The sequence below is a fragment of the Astatotilapia calliptera genome, chromosome 1 (genome assembly GCF_964374335.1).
Source record: "Astatotilapia calliptera chromosome 1, fAstCal68.1, whole genome shotgun sequence".
NCBI lineage: Eukaryota > Metazoa > Chordata > Actinopteri > Cichliformes > Cichlidae > Astatotilapia > Astatotilapia calliptera.
This window is the reverse complement of record NC_137422.1, coordinates 2,400,683-2,427,917: the sequence shown is the minus strand read 5'-3', so window position 1 is coordinate 2,427,917 and position 27,235 is coordinate 2,400,683. Positions and strand designations below refer to the sequence as shown.

At 39.3% G+C, this 27,235-nt stretch overlaps 1 protein-coding gene and 3 long non-coding RNA genes across 5 annotated transcripts; 2 read left to right on the top strand and 2 right to left on the bottom strand.

Moving 5' to 3' along the window:
• Positions 1–3,522: 3,522 nt before the first annotated feature.
• Positions 3,523–4,092, bottom strand: LOC145428695 (uncharacterized). Its single transcript, XR_013909012.1, has 2 exons — positions 3,959–4,092; positions 3,523–3,787 (listed from the first exon to the last, which is right to left on the bottom strand). It is a non-coding gene; the product is annotated as an uncharacterized LOC145428695 (long non-coding RNA).
• Positions 4,093–8,153: 4,061 nt separating this feature from the next.
• On the bottom strand, positions 8,154–19,890 carry LOC145428692 (uncharacterized). 2 transcript variants are annotated; one of them, XR_013909010.1, is made up of 3 exons: positions 19,463–19,890; positions 18,957–19,122; positions 8,154–8,371 (listed from the first exon to the last, which is right to left on the bottom strand). It is a non-coding gene; the product is annotated as an uncharacterized LOC145428692 (long non-coding RNA). The 2 variants fall into 2 exon arrangements; XR_013909008.1 differs by lacking the exon at positions 8,154–8,371 and adding an exon at positions 18,456–18,823.
• LOC145428694 (uncharacterized) lies at positions 19,097–19,928 on the top strand. The gene is made up of 3 exons (XR_013909011.1): positions 19,097–19,258; positions 19,500–19,675; positions 19,883–19,928. It is a non-coding gene; the product is annotated as an uncharacterized LOC145428694 (long non-coding RNA).
• A 3,967-nt stretch (positions 19,929–23,895) lies between these two features.
• On the top strand, positions 23,896–26,929 carry LOC145428691 (uncharacterized). Its single transcript, XM_080301242.1, has 6 exons — positions 23,896–24,530; positions 25,046–25,172; positions 25,790–25,960; positions 26,045–26,079; positions 26,314–26,478; positions 26,587–26,929. Exons 1-6 carry the CDS (start codon positions 24,492–24,494, stop codon positions 26,725–26,727), a joined length of 678 nt encoding a protein of 225 aa, XP_080157368.1. The 5' UTR covers positions 23,896–24,491; the 3' UTR covers positions 26,728–26,929.
• The last annotated feature ends 306 nt before the right edge of the window (positions 26,930–27,235 follow it).

Below are 27,235 nucleotides of genomic sequence, written 5' to 3'. Positions count from 1 at the left end.
TCTATCAGGTCATTGGACTGTATTTTTTTAAAGCTTAAGTATGCACACATGGGATATATTAAAAACTGACAAGCCGTTTGAACACATGATGTGAAATCACTTCATTAACCTGCTGGATTTGCCAAAAGTTCAAATATTTATACTACTTTGGCACATTACTCCTAACTTATTAAGTGGCTCTTAGTGAGGGTCATGATAATCAATTCAATTGAGCAGAAGTGACATTCTTACTTCGATTCGTCCAAATTCATGTGAGTTTCAGTCTGTTCAGCCTGTTTCTGTGTAGCACCAAGCAGCAGACCTAAACCTGGATGTGCTTCTGGCTTCTGCCTCTAATGAAAACGGATGAGTGTAAAATGCAACCATTGTTTGTAGTTTGCTGCCACCTACTGAGTGAAAAAAGAACTGAAGCTGTAAAAAGTCAGTATTCCTAATGATAGGCTTCGTTTTGTTTCAGTTTCAGTTCACTATACAGCTCATCAAACTGTTTTCCCTTTACGTTTTGATATAATAGCTTTTTAGTACTACTGAGACACATACTGCCTTTTCCTTCTGTCAGAGTAATATTTTCTTGAGCTGTGTAACTGGATTGTTCAAACATAGAGGTAGTTTGGATTCACTGACACAGGAGCCATACGCCCTTTCTGCAGTTTCTATGCTTCCTTAGCTCGTTTATGTCGCCATTGTTAATCCTGTCCTGTGCAAACAAAAGCTCAAGCTACACTTGTCTGACTGACAGAAGGTTCAAGAGAAGGACATTTGCTCTCAACTCTTTCCCTGTTGAAATGTTATTCCAAGGAAGTGAGTTTCCTACAGGGTATGGAGGGTTAGTATGTGTTAATGATTTCAGTGTCATGCAGGGGAAAGCAGCATTCAGTGGAAGCTTCTCGGTGACTGTTTTAAATCCAAATATGACCCTTATTTGTGGCGCATGTTAACATACGGTCAGCTCAGGAGTTAGTATCAGTGATGTGGTTGTCACGAGGTTACGCACAGCATCACCGGCAAGAGGGCTTGGTTTGAGAGGTTTTTGGCATCTGTGATGTTATTTACAACCATCCACTCATGTACAGTAAGAAGCCGCACTCACAACCGTGGGCATCAGCAAGTTGGTGAAATTTAAACAAAACAAAACAGCGTTACATCTGAAACTCTCTTATTGTACCCAAAATACAAATTTTAGTGATTACATGTGGCTTCATTAATTATGTTCAAAAGGATGAATACATAACGCAAGTAATAACTTTATGATCAGTCAGTGAATGAAGGAGCTCAAGAGTGCAAATATAGTTGCAATAAAGTGACAAATATGCCCTTTTATGTCAAACAAAGACCGAAATAAGTGGCATCAGTGTGAGGATGAAAATGAGCGATCCAACCTCACACTGCAGATATCAGGGCAAAGCACAGTGGGGGGGTTGCAGTCTGCACGCACAAGAGGGCTAACAACGCTGTGAGTGACGGAATCCACCCAAACTGAGGAACAGCTTCTTCCCCAGAGCTGAAGCCTGCACTGTTTGCACTATAATATAATATAATATAATATAATATAATATAATATAATATAATATAATATAATATAATATAATATAATATAATATAATATATCATGTTGCTATTTAATGTTTTTTGTTGCAGCTGCTCTGTGAGCCAAGCTTTCGTTGTCTAAATTCAATGGCAATATATCTCTGCACCACACGATGGCGATAGATTCTCACAGACAGTCTGTGCTCTGCTTCCGCCACCAGTCATCTTTAAATCTTTTTTTTATTCAATGAAACCTTTATTTAACTGTCCATCTCGCAGCATTACTTTAAAAAAAATCATATTTAAATACGTAAATAAATATAAAAGCCAAGGGTAAAAGAAAAAGGTAACAATTATAAGAATACACGCAAAAATTCACATACATATATTGTTTTGAGCCTTTTTGTTGGTGCAGTCTGATATTGATTGTATGTGCATGTGCACATCCTTAAAATAATGACAGAAATATGGTGTTTTGTTAGTAAACTTACATTTATGGATCAAAAATTTAGCTAAAAGTATTAAGAAATTTATCATAAAAAAACATTTCTCATACTTCTTGGGGAACTTAAAGAAACAGAATAAAACATTTTCCCATCGTAAAGAAAACTCCCTTAAAATATGGACAATAACAAAGCTGCTAAATTCCTTCCAGAATCTCTGTGTAAAAGAACAGTACCAAAAAAGATGTGTCACAGTTTCTGGATGATCCCCACAGAAAGTACAATTAGTATTTATGTCCCTTTTAAATTTGGCCATGTAGTGACTGGCTGGATAACATTTATGTCGAATTTTAAAAGAGACTTCTTTCACCTTATTTACAATCAAATATTTATGGGGGACCATCCAGACTATCTTCCACTTGATATCTGGAACATATCGGTTCCAATAAGATATTATATATGGGAGAGAGACGATATCTTCTTGGAATAAACTACGTATTCTCTTATTGCTGTTACCAAGTTCCTGTGAAAAGCAGATTTTTCCTATTGGTGACTCAGCTGGATCAGGGAGAGTGACTGAGGTAGAGATCGAGCTGTCAGTGTTTTTATATAACATTAAAGTCCCTGAGGGTATGGCACCAAGCACCATTGAGAATTCCTGAACACTGATTGGAAAATTATATAGTGCAATAAAGTCGTTGTAAGTAAGTAGTTGTCCCTCTTTACTAACCAGCTGAGCCACCAATAGGATCCCATTTTGGAGCCAAGTTTCCAGGAAAAGTGATTTATTTTTCTATAAAATCTCTCTGTTGTTCCAGATGAGGTATTTGTGAGGTGAGAAGTTGTGTTTATAAATGAGGGTCCACGCTAAGAGGACCTGCTTATGGAAGGATGAAAGCTTTACAGGGAGTTTCTCAACATTGTAATTACAATTTAAAGTAAAATTAAAGCCACCAAAACGAGAGAAAATATGGTATAAAGTTCCAGACAGAGGTAGGGTTTTAAGAAAATGTTTGCGACGTCGAAAATAGCGACGGCCATCTGGGACTTTCTAGTGGACGACTTCATGGCTGCGCCTTCACCTGGAGACTGGCGCTCCATCACAGAGGGATTCCAGGAGCGCTGGAACTTCCCTCTGTGCTGTGCAGCTCTGGATGGGAAGCACGTCCAGACAAAGGCACCCCATATATCATATAGGAGACACACACTTTGATATACACTAAATATTTATTGTATTTCTTTTTTGTGGTGCCCAAATTTATGCACCTGCTTGATTTTGTTTAAACAATTATTGCACACTTTCTGTAAATCCAGTAAACTTCTTTTCACTTCTCAAATATCACTGTGTGAGTCTCCTGTATGATATTTAACTGACATTTTTTATTGTAACAACCAACGATTTATACAGGAAAATAATGTCTATTAACAAGGTTGCCCAAACTTCTGCATCCCACTGTATTAGTATATTTTGTCATTAGTATAATATGAAATAAATTCTACATGTGTCAAGTCGTGTGCCAACATTTGCTGTGTAGTAGAACTGAGACATTAGTCATTATAAAAATTTATTTGAAATAATATTAAAATTCTCAAACAGAAAAACATTAAACATAAATATATAAAATATAAGAATTTACAGAGAGACAGGAATAAAAAGGACCAGCTGCTCTCCAGAGCAGGAACAAGGCTGAGGAGGAAATGCTCCATTGGAGACTGGTGTGGTCTCTTCAGGGACTCCAGGATGGCCAGCTCCACCGCCGATGGACCGTCCTGGGACCCGTCCCTCATCTGCCTCGGAGCCGTCCTCCTCTGTGGGCCTGTAAAACAGCACAAAACACAAAGAAATGAGAAGGCTGCTACTAGATTTTAATTTCAACAGTGAAAAAAAACAAAAACAGGATATAATCAGATTGGTTGTAGATATTTAGTAAAGGTGATCACAAGGCAATCCCACCGACTAAAAAGGTATCAGTGCTTGCTGTACATACCTGTGGGTGCAGCAGCAGGAGCTCAGGGACTGGGGAGCCAGGAGAAGCAACAGGGGATGCTCTGCTGCAGAACCAGTTGGCTCTATCAATACAGTATTAAATGCTAACAGGTTGAATATAATCAGAGAAAGTATATACTAGAGATGGACCGATCCGATATTACGTATCGGTATCGGTCCGATACTGACCTAAATTACTGGATCGGATATCGGAGAAAAATAAAAAATGTAATCCGATCCATTAAATATCACGAAAGCACCTCACAAAACTTGCAACACGCCGTAACTCGCCTCAGAACGTCGGAGCAGTATGCATCACGTGATAGAGCAGCTGTGGCATGCGGGACCTGTCGGTGGTCTGGATAGCATTTGGAGCTTCGCTAGCAACCTGGCATTTCATCTCCGACAAAGTTATCCCCGAGAGAAGTAAAGCAAGTGTGTAAGTCCATCTCTGAATGTTTGTAAAGCATTCCCACGTTAAGCTTAACGAGCGACTGCCTCTCGCTCTCCGGCTGCTACTTCAATCGTGAAACTGCTTAAATGATCAGCTGATCGGCTTTTCTGTCGTGAGTCTCTCTTGTTTGTTTTTGGTCCACTTTGCGCCAGAAAGAGCAAACCAGCGGCTGAACAACAGCAGCACGTTTAAGCTTGATAAGCTGTTGTTACAATTTATTTAATATTACTTTCTACACCAGGATCTTTTTCTACGTAGCTGACGGCTGGTAACTGTGCAGGGGCGGATCTAGCAAAGTTTAGCCAGGGGGGCCGATAGGGCATTAACTGGGAAAAGGGGGCACAAAGACATACTTTTCTTTCTTATTCTCATTTAAAATGTCTAGCTTTTAATAAATAATTATATGACACCCAAAGTTTTAATTTGATGTAAAATGAATAGAAGTCAATTACTGTATATAGTAACTATTAAGTCTAATATATATACCCTAGTAAGCTATAGTACTTTTTCCTTTGGGAAGGTACCATCTGTGCAGTCTGCAATTTTGTTGAAGAAAGATGTTGAATCTATTTAATATTTCTTGAAAAATAATTGATTTCTGTGCATTTTTTTTCACACTGCATCAAATTAAGGTTGATTACGTTGATTAAGCATCATGAGGTGGAGCGTGAGGGGTGGTTCCCTATTTTTTATTTATTTATTTTTGTTGTTGCTGGGAGTTGGAACCCTATTAGTTAGGTTGCTTAATATTTACGCTAAGTACTCTTTAAAATACCAGAATAGGGAGGATGGTGTAGGTCTAAGTTTATTAGATTGATCAGTATTGCTGAACTATGAAATATTTTTTTTGTATACAGGTATAACAGAATAGCTTTAGTGTAGTTGTTGTTTTAAACTTGAGTATGAACTTGCAGACTTGCAAAATGCAGCAAGATATTTTAAAAAACAGTTTTGTTGATTAAAAAACACTATATCGGATTCATATCGGTATCGGCAGATATCCAAATTTATGATATCGGTATCGGTATCGGACATAAAAAAGTGGTATCGTGCCATCTCTAGTATATACAGTGGTCCCTCCTTTATTGCAGCAGGGGTTCTCAGAATAACTAGCCCCTGGCCACGCACTTTATACACTGTTTTCCCCACACACATGAACATTGGTCACAGTTCTCACAATTGATTCTCAAAGTGCAAACTTTTGTAGATTGCAAAACGTAAAAGTATTATTATGCCGCGTTTTGTCTTCATCTGCCCGCCACTTTCGTGCGCCCTTTCCCCTCGCGGTGCAGGTGTCTATTTCCGAATGAGGCTCATAGTTATGGGTGTTTTTGTGCTGTTTTTTCTATTGGACGTGATGGTTATCAAAACCAAACATGATAAATTTGGCAAGCGCAGGAGACACGACACGGAGCAGATTTGTCAATCAGGCTGCAGAATGCAATGCTGTACGGTGCAAAAAAAAGAAAAGGAAAATCAGCGGAAAAGCGAAGCAGTGACAGCGGGACCACTGTGTGCTGCTTATTAATAAAGAAAATATATTCCTATATGACAACATGCATGAAAGCAGAACGGTATTTGTACGTCAGTGGGAAAATAGCGGTGGCTTGCTAGCTTTTGTGCGGCTTCCCCGGGTCAGCGAAAACTTAAGAGAAAACTTAAGAGAAATGAATGAACCAGGTTGCCCTTCACATATCTTCCTCCAAGCTCGGTCCTTTATATTCCTGTCTCGGTCCAGAAAGCAGCTGGTGTCGTACAGCTCCAGGTTGTTTGCTACGGCGTTGATTAGCCTTCCTTCCATTGAAGAATGAAGGGGTTTGGCTGGATCTGCCCCTTTGACCTAGGTCACAGCCACGTCACCAGGCTCCTGATTGGTTGTCGCGGCACGATTTGACGCTGGAGTTCAGATTTTTCCAACTCCAGGTAGACGCGTAACGCGCGTATGCACAAAATGCAAGACAAAAACTCACGCACGTGGTTTTATTCGCGAGTCAAACGCTCCAAACGCGCTAGACTGACGCGCGTTTCAGGCATTTTGGCGTTTTGGCGACACAAATCTGCTTCCGAATTTTCGCGGGAGCCGCAATCGCGGGTCATCGCGCTTTTCCATTGACTTTACATGTAAACCTGACGCTCTGTTCGCGTCTATCGCGTTCGGTGTGAACACACCGTAAGAGCTTTTTATAGAATAAATTGCATGACTGCAGTGAGAAAGCAGTAACATCACGACAATGTCAGTAGGGAGTGGGGAGAGGGTTTTAGGAAAGATTCGAGTGCCCGGTCTTACAACTGCAGCACAGATCATAATAAAATTGCTATTTGCTTGGGTATTACCTTCATGAATGACATCCATATTACTAGGAAGCAAATTCTGCATCTTCAAGTTAGGATTTTAAGGGGGATAAGGGGCGGGGACACCAACTGATGTGCAACTTCTACTAAAGCTTTAGCATCATACTAATGATTCTTGACGCCAGCGAGGCTGACAAAGTGGTGTAACAATTTGGTTTTTTTTAAAGATAGAATTTCCTATTACTGACATCCTTTAGAAACTAGGGTTTGACTCCTGTGTGAGACCGTAATTTTCTTTATTTATGTAACTTTTGTTTTCACTGGCAGTTTAGTGTTAGGTTAGGACAAAAAACAAATTAGGAAGGTTAAAGACAGAACATTACTAGATTGTGGTTTTAATTAAAATGTAGCCTGTGACAATGCTGAACACATGACAAGCTACTTTAAGGCATATCACCCAGTTTGTAATATTGCTAAACATTTCTGAAGGCAGACGAGTCATGCTGGCTGGGTCAGTGTCATTTTTGTTGTAATTGATGTCTGGTTTGTTCTGTTCCCTAGTGATGGGTAGGGATGGGTACCAGTATCCGGTGCCATAATGGCACCGGTTCTGACATAATCCTTGAAATAGTAATAACACAGTATCCTCAGCAAAGATGAATTAAACAAGTTTTATTTTAATGGAAGTTTACTTCAAGTCTTCAGATTTTTACTGTTTTTTATTTGATTACTTTAAAGTATATGATTACATTTGAGTAATTAAATAAAGACAGTTTTGATGGAGCTCCTGAGCCAGCCCAAGCTCTCTATGAAGACGAGGAAAAACTCCCCTGGGGGGGCCAGATTGACGGGAAGAAACCTCGGGAAAGCCCATTCAAAGAGAGATCCCCTTTCCTGGGATGGCTGGGGGGGTTACAGGAATTCCAAAACACTGAAATTTAAAGTGGGCCAATTAAAAAAATTATTTCCTGAAAAAAAGAAAGGTAATTCATACATCACACATAAATGATAACGTCTGAATTGTGTGTGTTTGTGTGTGTGTGATAGGCTTATCTCAGCCAAGTGTGATGCTGTAGGTCCTCCAGCGTCGGCCGCGTCTCCGGGACTTTGGTTAAACACGCGTCCAAGAAATCCCGGCAGTCTGGAAAGAAAGGAAAGAGAAAAAACATGAAGATGATAGTTCCAGTGGTCCAAGCCATCAGTCAGTCTTGAAGTGTGACGTTTTCTTACTTTTGGACAGATGTCTTTTGAATTTCAGGCGCTTTTTGAGGAAGCTCGTGGTGTCAAAGTCCCCCGCATGAAGCGCTTCGTACAGAACCACTCCCATTTGCCATACCGTGGTGGGTCCATACCTGTAGCAACTGCGCCCGTACCACTCAGGAGGGGAGTAAATTTCTGTACCTAATAAACAGACACAATTGCAATTTCTTCTAAAACAAAAGGCGAAAACTGTGACATCTGTGAAGAGCAAGAGCAGAATATGTTACCATAGAAGAGGCGGTACTGCGACCGCTCCTTAAAAAAGCAGCTGAGTCCAAAGTCGATGATACGAACACGCGGTACATCTGAGCCGGTCTCAATTAGAATGTTCTCACTCTTGATGTCCCGGTGAAAGATGTGTTTATCCTCCAGGTGCTTCGCAGCATCAACCAGCTGCTTCAGAATGACCTGGAAATAGAGCAGGGCGATATGACCAAAAATATTCATCACGATATACATTTGAAAAGTTGCGATAACGATATAACTGACGATATAACTGACACTAGACAAAATACTTTACAACTCCACAACTTTATTAGTGCAAAAAACCCCATCAATGTATTTTCACTTAAACAAGCAGCTGTTTTTTTATGTCCATTAAAGTTATATAAAAATGTAACAGTGCAAATTCCTCGCTGACAGTTTAACCAAAAGGCATTTCCAGTGGAAACTGCGAGACATATCCTCAGCATAACCATGTATAATATCCACAAAACTTAAAAAGAGGTTATACACACACAATACGGTAATATCATGTTGAGGTGCAGTACGTATCACTCCGCGAGGCGCCTGCCTACGATAGCCGTAATGCTCCGACAATCCATCGAGCGGTGCGGCTTTGTAGCTTAGCAAAGTCGCCGTGCACATAAAACCGTTTCGAGGTCAGTAAACACAACCAGAGTTCATACATAAGGCGCACGGGATTATAAGGGGCTCTGTCGAGTTTCAGAAAATTCAAAGGGTTGATTTTATGTGTGCCGTATTTTCCATACAACACGGTAATAACGACGGCCTGCTAGCATGCGCTACCAAAAATTGTGCTTTGTTGTGTATCTGACGGACGAAAGCTAAACCAGTTCCACACCACTGAAGCTGCAGCATTTTTACAAACCAGAAACTTAAACAACTGAGTTAAATCAACACAACTTTTTCATATTCAATAAACCTGTGCATTTTGTGTTCATAAAATGCGATTGAAACATGTTCAGATGAAGTAAGTTGAGCTCTTGGAATATTTCAATCCTTCACAATTTTGTCATTTTATTTCAACAGTATTCAATAACTTTTTCCCCAATACTACTTGGTCACTTAAATACTACATGCTGTCTTCATATTACATAATGTTCAACAAAGTCTAGATCCTGGTTACCATAAAAATTGAATGGGTCTTCAACAACTACCATCCTTCTATCTTTATCCTGGTTGCAGGAGGGCTGGGAAATAACCCTGAAGTGATAGGTTACAAGGCACGGTACACCCTGGACAGCTGACCAGTCTATCACATAGAAACAAACAACCATTTGCAACAGCACTAACCACCATGCCAACAATCTAGGAAATGTAGGAAAGCTATGATTTCCTGTATTTGATGCAGAATTGTTTTGTTTTGTAATAATACACAATAAATAGCAATAGCAATAGCATGCACGTGGTGCGTGTGTAGTGCCTCTTATAACTCCTGCAGTTTGAAATCTTGTGTGATCTTGTGAATTTCATGAGTTCAGCAACTAACCACTCTCACTAGATTGTATCAGCTCATCTCAACAAGAACAAATTAAGTTGTTGAATTTCGTACAGATTCTTCATGATTTAATTACGTTCATAGAAACATGAAATTATTGTGTTCAAATTACAAGTTAGACTTTTTTAATGTAACAACCACCCAACTTACTTTTTTTGGTAAAAAACAGTAGAGGTGGCTGCTCGACTTGACTGAGATGGATGCCTTCCTGAAACCACGATCTAAAGAGCGCGAGTCTGAAACCCGTGCAGTGTCGTGGTCGTGGGATTTAACATTGATATATTATTGACTTACTTCACTTGAACATGATATAAACAATTTAATCTAGCCTCTCTGCATGTCATGTAGTTTCTACACTATGTAGTTACACTTAACTTTAAAGCATGAGGCAATTGTGTTAAATACACGCAAGATGCTTACGTAAATCCAAGAGCTGGCCAATCCCTTTTTTTCAGTGTACTTACCTGGATGATTGAGCATGTATCAAGACAATGAGTCATTTACTTTAGTAAAACTGTGTAATGCAACAAGAAAAGAAAAAATATCCGAACTATAGCACCGACTTTTAAATAGCAATCAAGCCCAATAAACAGTTTCTTTTGTTAAAAGAGGGGCCTAATGTCCTCCACAGTTATGTGAGATGATAAAGCCATACAGAAAATGATTACTTCAAGATATAGCTGCTAAAAGTCGTTCTACTACCGAATTATGTGTATGTATCCTCTCCTGATTTATTTCCAAAGTTTACTCACTTGATTTGGATTACTGAATGGAACCTAATCATTTTATTAATCTATACACACAGAAATAGCCACACAAACTAAATTAGTTGGTCAAATTTTATTCAGACACTTGATGAAATAATCACACAATGTGGTCCTTCTAATGACAGCAACATAATCTTGTTAGGAGGTGGTGGGATTGTCACATGCAGTGAGCTAGCATGATTTACTTAAAGCTGATGTGATTCCCAGATTGGACGAACTATTTGCATTTTCCTCATCATTATTTTTATTTTTGTTTTCTGATTGCTGATTGGTAGTGGTTGCCAGAATTATGCTTTCGCTTAAAATACAGTGTTAGCTACTAGTGCCTCAATTTCTTGGTTGTCTAAGAAATTCATCCTATCAGAGCCTTCAAAAACAAAAAATAAAAACAAAAAATATATTTTACAAAACATAATTCCAATTAAAATAGTTAGCTGGGTAAAATGCCACATTTTTTATGTCACAGTTAGTGCGATTCTTGATTCTTATGATAAAATGTAATTATATTTTAATCCCACAAATTTCTTTTTTCTTTTTATGAGAGCTCACACACTTAAAGGATATCCCAAAGTCACACATTTTACAACAGCAACCTCATTTTATAAATGCAATACACTACAAAACAAGTGGAATAAAAGCAAAACATTAATAATATGCTTTAGTGGAATTACTACAGTATCTTGAAATTTGCCGTTTCCGTTCGTGCTTTTATTTTGAAGGCAGCCCATTGAAACGGAAATCGTTGCGCTGGGTCACCTGGCTACCGTTTAGCGTTTACTTTCCGTTAGCAAAGTTGTAGATTGCAAGAAGTTTTTTGCGAGTATACATTTGAGCACACCAGAACAAAGGGATTACACACATATAAAGCACGGTATGTACACCGAGTTGTTGTAAAGAAAACAAAAACAGGCTTGTAGGCTTGTGAAATGGGACGGTCTAGCCTCCCTCGCGCTGCCCAGGTTGCCTATCAACCGTTATACTAAAAGCGGGAAACGTTTCATACAGCTTTGTTTGACAGAAACGGAGTAGAACATATTTTGTTCATTTGTTTCTACATGAGCTTTGTGTGATGTGATAAGTATCTGAGGCTGAGACCACACGACTGTAAAACATGATTGTTGGGCTTCATTTTTGTACTGAACAGTCATTTTAAGATTAGCTAGTAAATAACAATTAGCTCATGTTGCTCATGAGACTAAAGTCATCTTACTTTGGTAATGTAAATATAATATGGCCAATATGATAGTTATTATCTTAATCATTATTAGTTATCACAGCAGTGAGTTCGAACTCTGTGTCAAATACTGAGCTTCAGTAAAGATTCTATGGCGTTATTTTAGTGCCACTATGCTCAAATTCTTTTTACTTGCGCTCAGAATAGTGGCACAAAAATAACGCCATAAGATTCAAGTTACAATTATTTATATTTCCTATCTCCTTAAATCTTCACTCAAAGACAAGTATGTTTGACAGTGTGTATATAGATGTATCATATAGAAAAGACAAATATTGTTCGTTTAATATGCTGGCATTACTAAATTTGGCTCAATGCTTACATATATGTGTAAAAAGAAAATGTGCGAGCTGTGGTAACTGTGTCTGATAGAATGAAGAGTAGACTGATACATGAAATATTCCTTTATTGGGTGAGAAAATCAGACCATGTCATAACTGCTTTAAGTCACACAGAATAGATATCAGAGCCTTAAACAGGCTGACGTCTGCTAAATGGGTCAAACTGGGCAGAAAGTCTACAAACACATAACATCCTTATAGAATATGATGTAACACTATAGATCAACTTAGCTCAGAATATATAAAGCATATAAACAATTACAGCAATATGATGCAACAAACACAGCAGTGCTACTGATCCAAAATACTCAAAGCTTCATAGAACTGAAACAAACATTTATTTTTAGCTCCATTCTGCTGCTGATACAGACTTTAGGTTTCTGAACATTGAACTTGTTGCTGCCTTTCATAGTGTGTAACTTGAAGGCCCTGAGTACTTTCTCTCACACTGGAAACACTGGGATGATAACATTATTTGAACATTACCTAATAAGACTGATTCAGCACAGACAGTTATGTTAAACTTTCCTAGCAGTCCTTCACAAACAGGGAACAGTCTGTCTATTCTCTCCATCTGTCAGCTGCTGCTGGCTCTTCCTCCTCCTCTTCCTCACACACTGCTGAGTTTGTCCTGGTGGATCATCAGGGGTGCAAAGCCTCACAGATGATGTGCAGCAGTGGGTCCCTCAGTCTGTCCTCACTCTGGACACTTGCAGGTGTCACACATGGAAATGAAATGTGTGATAAGCTGCAGGATTCAGACACAAGTGTAACTTATAAACACATGTTCATACTTTTATTCCACAATCAGAGAGAAAGAAACAGAGAGAGAGTGCAGGACAGACAGACAGGTGACAGTCTCAGGTGTACACACTGCTACACAACAGCACCAGAGAAGGAGGATTTAGTGTTTGTGTTATTACGAGTGCTACACAAGAAGAGTTCCCAGATGGTACAGTGGACACATGTGTGACTGCTGTGATTAAAGCATCTTTCTTTCAGCTTAACGAGTGAACCGTCAGCTCGTTCAAACACACGTTAAAGTCCGTTTGGCTCGACACCACCGAACAGAGGCAGCAATATAACATAGCTAACATTAACAGTGCAGTGAATCCTGCTTGTTGCGATCATGTTTAGGGGGTAGGAGGATGTGTTCATGACTTATGGCAGTTTGCACCAGTCCAGGTCCATCTGTGTGGATTTCATCTTTCCAAGATTCTGAGGCCCAGTACAACTCATTAACCTGTTTTCTTTGTTTTCTTTATTTTTAACTTTCCAGCTTTCCATTGCCATCGAAGCGTTACACCCCTTCTCCTGCACCAGGGTACAAACAGAGCCCCCTACATGGTAGGCTCCCAGGGAGCTCTTTACTGATCGGACAGCAAGCTGCATGCTTGCGGCTGGCTCAGCTGAAAGCCCGCCTTGCGTTGACACAGATAAATAACGCCATTGCTATTGGTGGCCGAACCAATACACGCGCCCCATTTATATCTACAACACCCCCCTTTCCTGACAGCTGCAGCCATCAGTCTACTAAACCTTCTGAAGGTTGCTAACACCATGTCCCATCCCTTATATAACCCCTATGCCTCTGGGAAACAAAGTTCAGCCCAGGGGCGCTATGGACAGTCGAGTATGCAGGCAGAGAGAGACTCTCATAAGACACCTCCTCATCTTGGGCCTGGGTCCAGCTTTAGCTCTTCTGGAGTTTCATCTGCGTCTCCTGCAAAATCTGGAGGAACAATCCCATCACTGCTAACTATGCCAATGAGCTGCAGGCCAGAAGAGAGTAAGACTTCAATGGAAGAGGACATAAAGAAGTCCAAACCTGTGGGCTCTGCAGAGTCTACTTCAGAAACAGCTGTGAACATCCTTATGCAATTTGGACTTGAAAAAGAGGACCTGGAACATCCAATCTCATACTCTGAAGATCAGATCACTCCTGACAACCTGCCTTTTACCTTACAAGTGACAGAGGATATCCCAGTGCTGGCCCAGATGCAAGACTACACTGCCACTTCACCTAGGGTCTTTCCGCATACCTGCTCTCTATGTAACAAGGAATGTAATCAGATGAAGGTAAGTCGAAGATTGTTCGATGTTTTTGCTTTCAGTCAGTTTTTATTTATTTGAAACGCAATGTTTTTTGTTTTGTTTTGGGATTGTTTTTAATTATTTGTCTTTGAATGCCATTATAGGATTTTGGTTTTGAAAAAGCTTCATGGATGCTACTTTAAAGTTTATTTGGTTTGTTTTATTCACTATTACTGCATAATGATGACTGTAGGAAGACTACCAACTTGGACTGCAAACATTTGGACACATTTTCCCATATTTCTGCAATTCAGTATTCTGTAACAGAACTTTTGAAGGATTACAGTCCAGACTAAACTTAACTATATGTCTACCAGATGTTGTAATTTAAAAAACTACTTCAAAGAGACCTTCAGAAACTTCAGTGGTCTGTACTTGCAATTGATAGATTTAATGTCTTTTGACTTGATGTAAACCCATGCGAAGACATTCAAGGCATTTGCTAACAATGGAGCCAAGGCCTCAGATGACGTGATGAGGAAGAATCTGCAAGCATGAAGAACCTGTGCATCAGAAAATGTTGGAAGATGGCTGTTTTTTCATTTGTCTCTGTCCTTGGGCTACTGTTCCACAGTGCTCATTCAGCTTTGCTTTTCCTGGAACTGTTGCTGAATGTAAAAGTTCCCCTTTTTGTCTTTTGTCACTAGAGTGAACAATAGTGTGTTTGGTCCTTTATTTTATATCAGTAGGCACCTTGTTTTTGTGTTATACTAATTTTCTTTGCTCATACTTTAAGTTAGTGTTTCGGTGTCACAAGACTTTTACTACCACAAACATAAGCACCCTGGGCGCAGCGCCCAGTCATGAGCTACACAAGCACCAGCTTTAATTTGACTGATTGTTGAATCTCTCTTTATGGATGTGCCTTCCTTTGCTGCACCAAATTTCACATTTGGGCTCCTCGTCAAAGAAACAGCGCCTTCCTCTTCTGGCCTATTTCAACATCATCTTCCTGTCGCTACTCTAACTGTGATCAACATAGGTGGTGCATTTTGTCCTAATCCAAACTTGGCCTCTCCTGAGACGACCTTCTTGGAACCTTGGGAAATTTTGATGCCATAAGAAGAGCCTGAGTAGGGCTGGGTATCGTCACTGATTTCTAGAATCGATTCAATTCCGATTCACAAGGTCCCGAATCGATTCGATCCACGATTCGATTTAATTCGATTCGATTTAAATCTGGGAAATTTTGACAGTCAGAAATATTATAATTCAGATCAGTACATTTACATATTTTTGTATCAATCAAAAGGAAGCTGACACACGCAAGACTTTATCACAGGTGTAAGCGTCACAGCAGATGCTTTTGTGTCAAAGTAGCTGAAGATAAAACACAGAAAAACATGAAGGTGATTTTCCTGGCCTGGGATTTTATAAAAATGTTCTGCAGTACATCAAAAATGAAAGAAAACCATTAATCAACATATGAACATCACCTCTGACGTTACAGCGGTTTTATTAGAGACACGGTTAAGCGTTTTACATTTTGAATAATTTTTAAAAGTTTAAATTTGTTCAGTATTGAACAGCAGAAATGAGGTTTTCTTTTCGGAAGAATGTAAAAGGGAAAAAAACAGCGGCCGACAGCGCTGTAAGCAACAGTAGACTTGTGCGTAACAAGCAAGCGAATAATGAAGAAAGGGAAACTGTTCTTGAAGTACAGAGAGAGGGAGAGAGAGCTGTGCATCGCGGTGGAAGCAAAACAGTAAAAGTCAGAGTGAATTCATGATGATGTTTATGTGAAGCGTTTGGATCTTCTTTTGCTGCTGGTTCGGTCAATATTGTTTGGAGAGAGATCAAACTAACAGCTTTAGAATCAGCGCATAAAGGGCGTGAACACACAGCGCGGACCCGCCGACAGATCAGAATCAGCGAGCTGTCGGCTTTCAGCCCCGACCGTGAGAAAGGCGACATCTCACTGATTCTGATCCGCGGGTCGCGCTGTGTGTTTAAGTCTATGTGCAGAAGCCGTGTTCCTGCTCTCATTTACTGTCTTAACTGTTTGGTGGTTCTTGAAATTTTGTGAGATGTCACCTGAGATTCTGGCATTTTGGGCAAAATAAATTTATATTAAAAAATCGATTCAGGATTTTAATGAATCGATTTTACGTTATCCAAGCCAGAATCGATTTTAATCGATGAATCGATTATAAAAACCCACCCCTAAGCCTGAGAGTCCAGAATCCAGAGCCTAAGATGACCCTTTTGTTTTGGTTGTTTGTAGTCAGATGTTTGACTTGTGTTTTCCATATATACTAAATAATTTCATCTTTAAAATTGTATCCCAGGAGAGGTATAATGTGTCATGCTTATTTGTTCCTGTTTTGTTTTTGGCCCATGAAGGTTTCTAAGTGCAATCCAGGCTCCTGGCTAATGTTATAATGCTTCTCCGTTCAGTGAAGGACTAACTGTTAATATTTTAAGATTTTTTTTAAGGCCACTGCAAAGTTTAGTGACCTTTTTATCAGCAAGTGATGTCAATGACAAACATTGCTCCTGATAATAATGAATCTGGTCTAAATGTTTGTTTTTTGTTGTGACCACTAGGATTGGGTCTCCCACCAGAATACCAGCCTTCACATCGAGAACTGCAAACTTCTGCGAAAGCAGTCAGTCTTTCTTCTCTGTACTTCGTGATTATGAACCGATATCTTTGGGGCAGCGCAACCATGGTTGTGCCGAAATGATGTCGGGGTTGTAATGCTAGGATAGCTTCCTAAGAACTGTTCATTTGTATTTTTTCATTTTTCTTTGTCATATTTGTTGCGTTCCTGTAAAGCACCTTAATGATTTATTGTTAAAAGGCTGAATACATTTCTAAGTTTTTGAATTAATGAACAATAATATATTTTTAAGGACATTCTACCTGGCAACATCTGACAAAAATGTACCTGTGTTTTTCCACAGATACCCAGAGTGGAACGGTGAAATAGCATCACCGCGAGGGTAAATATCTTCATTTGAAGTCATTTGGCGAATAAAAAAACATGCCAGCATTGGAGCCTTTCATTTTCTTTCATTTAACTGTGCTTTTCTTTTTAATGCACTTGTTAGTGCGTCAGGTGCCAAGCCCTCTCCCGCAACGTCTGCTGAGACTTCCCAGAAGAAAACCAGACATGAGAGTCGTTCCCGTTCCTGCAGCCCCCGCAGTCATCGTGACTCGGAGCAAAGCAGCGACAGGCGAAGAAGGCTTTCCCGCTCTCGCAGACCCCGCACTCATCGTGACTCGGAGCGTAGCAGGGACAGGCGAAGCAGCCATTCCCGCTCCGGCAGCCCACGTCGCCACCGTAAGTAAGTAAAATTTATTTATATAGCGCTTTTCACAGATAAAAATCACAAAGTGCTTTACAACACAGAAAATGGGAATATAAAACAATATAACAGTAAATAAAACAATGTAAAACAATAAAACTATAAAAACAGCATAAGAAGAAATTAATCAAATGCTTTTCTAAATAAAAATGTCTTCAGCTGTTTCTTAAAACAATCAATGGAGTCCGTGCAGCGAAGAGACAGTGGGAGAGAATTCCACAACCGTGGTGCCACAGTCTGAAAGGCCCGATCACCACGAGTTTTAAAACGAGTGCGTGGTACCACCAACAGTCTCTGATCTAATGACCTTAAAGCCCGAGAAGATGTATGTGATTTCAGCAGGTCAGATAAATATTGAGGAGCCTGACCATGCAGGGCCCTAAAGGTTAGAACTAAAATTTTAAACTGAAACCTAAAATTTACAGGCAACCAGTGAAGGGAGGCCAAGACTGGAGTGATATGCGATCTTCTCTTGGTGCCTGTTAAGAGACGTGCTGCAGCATTCTGCACAGTCTGAAGACGATTTAAGGCTGATTTGTTAAAACAAGTAAAAAGGCCATTACAATAGTCTAAACGAGAAGAAATAAAAGCATGAATAATCATCTCAAGTTCAAGCTTTGATACCATTAGTCTGAGTTTAGAAATATTCCGTAAATGATAAAAACAGTTTCGGACCAGCTGCTTAGAATGCTGCTCGAGCGACATCGAGCTGTCAAATAAGACACCGAGATTTCTAAGGCTTGATTTTACGTAAGGGTCTAAGAAGCTGATATGCTGTCTAATTTCTGGGACCATGTGGTCTGGAGCAGTAATTAGAGTTTCTGTTTTATCAGAGTTTAGTTGGAGAAAATTGTCATATAACCATTTGTTGATTTCTGTCAGACAATTACTTAAATTAGACAATTTATAAAACTCAGACATTTTGAAGGAACAGTATAGTTGGATGTCGTCAGCATAGAGATGATAGGAGATATATTTATAGCAATTAATAATCTGGCCTAGGGGAAATACATAAAGTAAAAAGAGAATTGGACCCAGGACAGATCCCTGAGGTACCCCACACGGCAAAACTGTTGATTCTGATGTGACATGATTCATGCAAACAGTAAAAGATCTCTCAGACAGATATGATATAAACCATTTTAAAACAACACCAGTAATCCCAAACAAGTTCTCGAGTCTGTTTATCATGATACTGTGATCTACAGTGTCAAAAGCAGAGCTGAGATCCAGCAGGACCAGCACTGTGTATTCTCCGTGACTTGCAGAATAGGAGGAACAGTCATTCCTGTTCTCAATTACGCAGCCGCCGAAGGGAGAGACACAGAAGCCAATCACGATCTCTGTACAGGTCCAGACGCAATCGCAGGTCTGTCCAACAAACATTTTGAGAACTAGGATCAATCAAGAAGATTTAGCTCTCCAGTGGATTGTTAAAGGGTGAAATATAACATATATATAAAAATATCAACTTGAAAAAACTTAATTGGTGGACAGCATTTACCTTTTGTATCCATGCTGGGTGTGTGCTTTGAGATGTTTCTGAGTTATTAAGTTCTTTGATCCATACTTTTTTCAGGTCCCGGTCTCATTCTGACTCCTCGTGGTATGACCGTCCTTCCTCTTCACGATATCGATCACGCTCAAGGTGCCGCGAGAGACGATCCTCACTGAGAAGAAGAGATGAGAAACGTTCATCACCGAGGAAAAGCTGGGAGAGGCGATCGTCGACTGAGAGGTCATCTCCGAGGCGAAAGAAGTCAAGCAGCTCAAAGATCTTGGCAAAGAAACTGCTGGAAACATCAGGTTTGAAAATTGCTTCATGTTTTATTTTTTTGTATGTACTCATTAGTTTTTCTAAGATCAAAGTTCTCCTCCCCCCTCACAACCTTAACTTTACTAATGTAAAGGATAAATAAAGACCAGTGCCACCAGAAATGTCAGCATAGTTTTTTCTACTATTATAAAACTTTCAGAAACGGTAGATGATTTTCGAGACTTGGCACCCACCAAAGTGTGAATCTCTTTTGCACCTGTGGTCTTTTAGCTCTCCAGTCCTTATCAAACCAGTCTGACCTGGAGACTGTCGTCAAAACTTTGGCTCCTGCCCTGCTGGCTGAGCTAGTCAAGATGAAGTCGTCCCCATCAACATCATCATCATCGTCCTCACGTTCTGCATCTCCAGAAACAACTAAAGGGACGCCTAGCACAGAGAAGACAGAGGTGACTTCATATTATGCCTTTTTTCATGAATGCACAGTTTTGGACAATTTATAATGTGATCAGTGACAGATGACGTGATTGTTGATGCCACACAACCAAGATTAAATCTTTCAACACAGATTTATACAAGCAGATAGTTTGAGTCAAGTTGTCATGATGAAATCTGCATTTGGTTTGTTCATAATTTTCTTCCCTGTGTTTCCACAGGCTGGCAAATCTTCCCCTCCGACCATGGTGAGGCTACAAGGGACTGTAAGTAGTCTCTGTCACAGTGATGTGATTTCTGCTATGGAGAAAACATTTTGAAAAACTAAGTCAGTTGTTTTGTTTAGGTCAAAATTACAGGTATGTACACTGAAATTTGTTCACTGTTCAGGGGCGGATCTAGAGAAATTTTCTTAGGGTGGCAAAGAAATCAAATAGGGTGGCAAAATCGAAGCCTTCTTATTTTTCAAACACATATGCAGGTGGTTACATATGGTTAGAATAATTCAAATGCAGTAAGTATACACGTTTTTCATATAAATATAGTCTAGAACTTAATTATTGTCTGTAGCCCACATAATTACACACTTTAGTTACATAAAACATGTGAGTTTCTGTATAGCCTGTATAATAAATAAATATGTAGCCCAACAAGTATAAAATCCAGACACACTGTTAGAAAACAGTCACATTGTTACAGCTTAAATGACACAAAATGTCAGAAATCTGCACTGTCATGAACAACAATTTAAACCTAATTTTTCATGATTTGTTGGATGAACCCACTGAGGTCTGAAATACAATCGGCCATTTTTGACTCCTTTTGAGTTTACGTTTGTATTTCACCCTCAGATTGTTTCATTTTATTTTGTTCCCCTTGCCTTGTTTGGTGTCATTCTTTTCAGCTCAACTGAATTTAGTTGTTTTTTTCACTGACATACTGCATTAGTATTACTGATCTGAAACCACACAAAGAACGTAAAATCCTAGTAGTATGTTTTTACTGTAAAAAAAAAACACCACAGTATATTTTTATAACTTGAAATGCAAATATAAATTGTACATTTTGTAAACATATACAACTATTTATCTAAAAATGCAGCCGATACACCTGCCGTTTTTTTTTTTTTTTCATTTTGTATAAGAATTTAAAAATATTACTACAACTAAAATGAGAGAACAATTAGGTGTCGCACTAAGATGCCCCACAAACTATGTGTGCCAGTAAAAAAAAAGTTTGTCCACCAAAAGACAGAACAGCACAGGGACAAACCTGCAGGCCTGATAACAGCAGCTGTATCACTCCGCTGGTTTTCTACTTAGTGACAGTGTTTACATTGCAAATGTGCCTTTGTGACATTCATTAGTGCCCTCACTGACACACAAAACAAAACGACTACACAACAGAACTACACAAGACAACACACTAAGTAAACACTCCACACTAAACGTCACAAATCTCCCACATCTAAAAACTCTCTCTCTCACTTGCTTGCTCTGTCTCGCTGCCGTTACCGTCACTCCTAAAACGTTTCCCTCTTCCTAAACAATCAAATCCCACGCGTTGACTGTTTTTTTAATTGGTCGACATGGTACATTTAGGAAGGTGGTGGCTTTTTTTCTTTCTTTACTGTTTTCGTGCTGTCCTTACAAAACGCTTAAAACACACACACACAAAAACGTGACGACAGTATTTAGAACAAAGCGTGGCTTATATATATTATCATAACTCTGGATTTACTGGCCTGTAATTAAAATTTAAAAACTTTGAAGTCCGAATTTTCAATGTGGGCTGAAATAGAAACTCAGCGTGGCTGCAGCTTGTTGCTGTGTCAGCTTACATCAGTCATGTGATTTGGAGGTGCAGCGTGTCCGTGGACCACAGAGGGTTAATAACACTCACCTTCCTTCCATTTCCAGAGTGTAACATCCACCCACCTGTGTAAAAAACGAAATTCCCATGGTGTTGTTCAGAATGTGCTCTGGCACAATCATAAGCATCGCTTGCTACTGAAAACAAGAAAAAAGCCGGTCCTGCTATGGGCTGAACCATTTGTTAATGGTGGAGGGGGGAACACTATGCAATATTTTCAGTTTTAGCATTTATATTCACTGTTGACTGTAACTACGTTCAAACTGTTAATGCTGTCTTATTTTAATAAACAACACTGTCATATGCAAAACTGGGGTGGCACTTGGGGTGGCAAGGGATCATTTTAGGGTGGCACTTGCCACCCCATGCCACCCTTCTAGATCCGCCCCTGTCACTGTTATAGATGGATGAGTTCATTGACCTACTTGTGAATCGAGAGAAAGTTCCTCTCCTGTTTGTCTCCTGGTTTGCTTCTGCAATCTAAGATAGATATTTATGCACCGTAGCTACAATTCTCTATAAATATACTGTCCGTTCACGGTTGTAGTCCTGCATTCATTATGCGGTTTAAAGTCAGTTGGTTATCCTTACATTTCTTCTACAGTCTCGCACCCCTCAAATTCATAGTTACTTTGGATTATACTGAGCTTTTATATAGTCATCCCCATGTCAGGAAGCTTCCGCTCAAGTCTAATGCTATGAAAGCATACACACTGTACTTTGTTTTTATTTTGCTGTGTTGCATTATGCATTTTTTAAATCTATATATACACATTGCACTGAAAACATCCTTGGAATCGCACTGGTTGCTTGCAAGTTGCCACAGTTGCTTGTGGTTTGCATGGAAGACTCCAACTTGTCTGTAAATACTTGTAAGCTCATGACAAGTGCTCATGTATGATTCTTAGTGTGAATGTAGTAACTTAACAGTTTTGGTAGTAATACAAACTAATGTATGTTCGTTGTGTGTGTGTTTGTAAGGAAGCTGCGGTGGCACCTAAAAATACAGCCAAGGCTACGGAGGCTCAAGTAGGTGTAAATGTAGAAAAATGTTAAAAATTCACTAGGGATGTCGCAATACCAGAGATTTTGTAGTCAGTATAGACACCAATAGAATTGCACCATTCTTGGTTACCAATTTAGTATTGTAATAAAACAATTATCTCATGTACTAACACATACTAAAACTCCTTTATTGAAAAGCTAGTTTAACATGTTCAAATTATATGCACAGTCATCCAGGACATGGTGGTTTTGAGTGCTTAAAAAGGTTTTTCCTTCCCAAGTTTGACATGTGCAATAGTGCTGTTTACACATTGCCTTTTGGGAATCAGTTATCACTGTTTATGGATCCACCTTAAATGAAAAGTACTTTCATAGCTGACTCTTACTGCCTTTTTTGTCAGTGAGTCAAGGTAGAGCTGCACTACGTGAAACAAAGAAAGAAAAAAAGAAGTAAAGGAAAATTAGCATCAGAAACATTTTGTAATAGGTACCTGATTGTGTTCATAGTTGTAGACAGTGCTCAAAGTGAGGTTTATAAGTTAATGTTTGCATTTTTCAGATTTCTGTCTGGAATTTCTTCCATTGCAATTGTGAACTGATCCTGAAATTCTTTTCGTTTGCACAGCTTGTTTCGCTTGATTACAAGGTGCTGTTAATAAGCAACCTGCCAGAGTATCACGATGGCTGTTACGCAGAGGAGGACATCGCCGGTCTGCTCACTCGACACCGATTTGAGTATTACGACGACACGATCTACGTTATACCACAGGCACGCATGGTAAGCACCAGTTTGCATTGGGCTGGGTTATGACCTTCATTTTAATGGCGCTCTAAATCTCTTTTCTAAGACGACCTAACTAACATTTAGTTAGTTAATACATATTTTGTGAGTGCCTGTCTTCATGGTTATTCAGTAAAAATCAGTGTTTGGTTGTTTGTTTTTCCTTCAGGCTTTTGCCCTCATGCCGACAGCAGTGGCAGCTAAAAACATCGTGCTAGCATCAGAAAATCACGATTTTATTCTCAGTGGGTCTAAACTTCGACTGCAGGTTGAGAAGGGCAACATTTTAATGACGCCGGTAAGCACTGTGTGTAGATAATGCAATCTACTGTTGTGACAGATGTTATTACAATTATTTGAAAATATTTGTTTCTGCTTGTTTATTTAAAGTGTGATTATAAATGTAAAAAATATTTCTTTTTGTAGAAAAAAATACCTTTAAGCTGAAATAAATCGAACCGAATCCGAAGTGATGTAATGATTTTGAACTGTTTTTTTTCTTTCAGCTTGAGTTTTATAAGTCTCTGATGAAACGGCTATGCTATGTAAGTAACGCACATATCTCAGAAACAAAGACTGCACTCGAATACCTTTAGATTTATTGGTCAGAGTATAAAGTCATAACTGGAAGCACTCACATCCAAGTCAAAACACCTTGAAAAATGGGGACATACCCGTTTTTTCAGATATTCACACAGGGCTAGGAAAGGTTTGGAGAACTCTTTTCCTGGAATAGATTAAATCCTCATTTAAAAATGCATTTTGTATTTTTTTTAAACATTTGTTTAACGATTTGAAACTTGTGCAAAAAATTAGGAAATTGGGAACGAGCCAAATGCGTTTTCCACGGCACTGTGTGTACATTAGTTTAAATACTTTTTCAACCAGTGTTATCAAAAACAGCGAGAGCTGCAATTATAAATTGTTTGGAAAATGAAGATAGCTGCCAGGGTGCATACCTGCTGTGTGAATATAAGTGCAAACTTATGGCCTTGATCTTGGAGCTGTAGTATAAGAATGTTTGGAATGTCATACTGTTTGTGGGGTTGTTGTTTTTTCACGTTAACCCGGTTTTCTCGAAGCAGCAAGTGACTGACAATGGAGCACGATTAATCTACATCAGGAACATCTCGCCAGGCGAGTCCCGGCATCTCAGAGAAGCTTTGAAAAAAATGGATTGTGTAAGAAACTACCTGCCTCTTCTCAACAAGGTATAAACACACTCATAAATGCCAACAAGTGCATGTGTTAGAAGTCTGTGAAAGGCTGTGTGAGATATGTGCTTGTGTAAGTGTAATCTTAACCATACAGAAAAATTGACAGATTAACCGCTTGCACACCAAACTAAAGGACGTGCACCAACCTTCATAAATCCATCCTTCAAAAGAGATAATGTGTCTAGATTTGGATGCTACTTATCTTGAGGAAAGCACAACTGCAAAACTATAGCGATAGTAAAGAGAGACTGCCGATAAGCTGCTCGCTGAGCAATTCTTCATATGCTCATGCGCACTAGTATTTATCACATTACAGCATTAGTGCAGGGGTCATGTTGAGCATGGCTCCAGTGCATCATTGAGCCAGGATTTCTGACTCTTGAATCCAGTGAACTCCACAATAAAGCTGTACTTAGTTCACTCTTTCCACGTGTGCTTAGCACTTGTTTTCTAACATTTACAATGTGAAGGTAAAATGTTCAGAATACATTTTCTTTCTTGTGTTTCAGGTGTTTATCGAATTTCAGTCTCTTCGTGATGCTGATCGCCTTGGCGTTTGGTACAGCCTTCTAAAACGGCCCACCGGCCACAAATTGTCAAGGCTGAAAATACCACAGTGTGGATGTACCTCACTGCGTAAGTGTTTTTTAAATGGGATTTTAAACAAATATGCTTTAAACGGAAACAAAAAGATGGGTTAAGTTAATGGAAGGTCATCTGGTAAGACCTTTCTTTCGCTTTCTGTTTGTGAAACACTCATGAATAGATTTTTCAGGTCTCCCCTGGGCTGTGGATAAAGTGCAGACAAAACTGCTGATTTATTGTTGTTCACAATCAATCATTGTGACACATTCCCTCAACTTTTATCCACTAACACTGTGATTCTGGTTCCCACAAATCCTTTGATGCTCATTTGCCTTATTATCTCTCTGACCTCTTTTCTGGCCCCTCCAGAAATCTTTGCTCCATCAGTGGTCAATTTCCTTCTGCTTGTCTCTGCCCCAGACACATGAGCCAGAGCCATTACTTAAACTGCACTTTTTCAGTCTGGCATTTGATCTAACCCACTAATCGTTGTTTTTCTGATGTCTATGATACCTTGGGTATCTGTAAAGGTGCTTAAAGTTCAAATAAAAGTCAAAACATTGATATTACTGGATCATTGTAAACATTAAAAACCTGTTTTGCACCACTCGTTTTTCCTTTTCTTTCCCCCACAAAACTTTTAACAAAACTTATTTTTGCTTGTGCAGCACCAAGATTGCCAGACAAAGCTTTGCCAGACAGCGAGGTTGCTGTTGATGGTGCAACTGTCCCAACAGAAGATATTACCATCCCACAACGCAGCACTTCACCATATTGGATCACAATGACAACTAGTCCCTTTGTGTTCCCCACTGTCTCTCCTTGGTTCACAATCCCAGGTGAGAGAAACAGCTGGAAACTAAAATTAACCTCCAGATATAAAGTGTTGACTGTTACTAACTGTGTCTGTTTTACACTTCTAGAGTATTTAACTGTCAGTGAACCTGATGACATTGAGGTGAGTGCATCTTATAAACCCAGGTTTCATGTGTTAAACAGGAATCCTTGAGTAAATACCAAGAGGTGTCCATTTTTCCAAATACTCACCTCAAAAACCACATTTCTTTTTTTCTGCTAAACTTGGTTTCATTTTGTCTTCTCTATGTGCTCAGTAATAATAATATATTTTTTAAAAAGTACCGCAAAGTTTCTCTTCGAATAAACTTTGGTTCTTGAACCTTGTGTCTTGCAGAAAGCCCAATCTCAAGGTTCTACGTTCTCCACCATCATGTTGACCGGTTTGCCAGAAGGAAACTACAGACAGGAGGATGTCACCAAGCTGGTGTGGCGTTACGTCCCTGATCAGACTGTTCAGACTCTGTACTACAAAATAATCGTTTTATCACTGCAGAGGAGGGTGAGGAGTAGACCCAGCAGGCTGATACAGAGAAATTTGCATTTGCAAATTGAATTCAATTTAATGATTGATATTGAATGTTTCCTCTGCATCATTTTTCCCCTCCAGGCCTTTGTGTTTTTTAACAGCTGGGATGCGTGCTGCGATTTTGCCAGGGATTACCTCAAAAATCCAGTTACTGTTGGAGAGTGGACGCTCAGAATCCACATTGTTTTACAAGACATGCTTCCTGGTACAAGTGAGGTATGAAAATGGAGCAATCGGGGGCTGTTAAATCGGGGGCATGCTCCTGTTTCACTCAAACTATTCAGATCCCAATCAAAACAGATTTCTCCTCTAAGGAGTGAGCACAGCATCATCCTTCTCTGGGCTAATATTACTAGAATGAGAATACTCAGAGTACTTTATTGATCCCTGGGGGAAATATATTGGTTACAGTACAAACAGTAACACAGACAGATACAAGAAGTAAGGAATAGCACAATATATACAATATATACATACATATAAGTCACTCATTGATAAATATCTGAATAAGAAATGGAAAAACTAAAAATATGCATGAATTTCAAATCAACTATTTATTGTTACTTCGTCTGTATTTGTTCTAGTGATGGGATTTCCGGCTCTTTTTAGAGATCCGGCTCTTTCGGTTCGGCTCACTAAAAAGAGCCGGCTCTTTCGGCTCCGAACCGGCTCTTCAGGTTGTTTTGTTGCTTTAATTAATTTATTATTAACAATAATATAAAATTATGCA

What these genes read in the sequence shown, in the direction of transcription:
- LOC145428691 (XM_080301242.1), top strand. Translation starts at nt 24,492, where the DNA reads ATGGATTGTGTAAGAAACTACCTGCCTCTTCTCAACAAG. An exon ending in GTGTGGATGTACCTCACTGC is followed by an intron (nt 25,173 to 25,789) that starts GTAAGTGTTTTT and finishes TTGCTTGTGCAG; the next exon opens with CACCAAGATTGCCAGACAAA. An exon ending in TTTTATCACTGCAGAGGAGG is followed by an intron (nt 26,479 to 26,586) that starts GTGAGGAGTAGA and finishes TTTCCCCTCCAG; the next exon opens with GCCTTTGTGTTTTTTAACAG.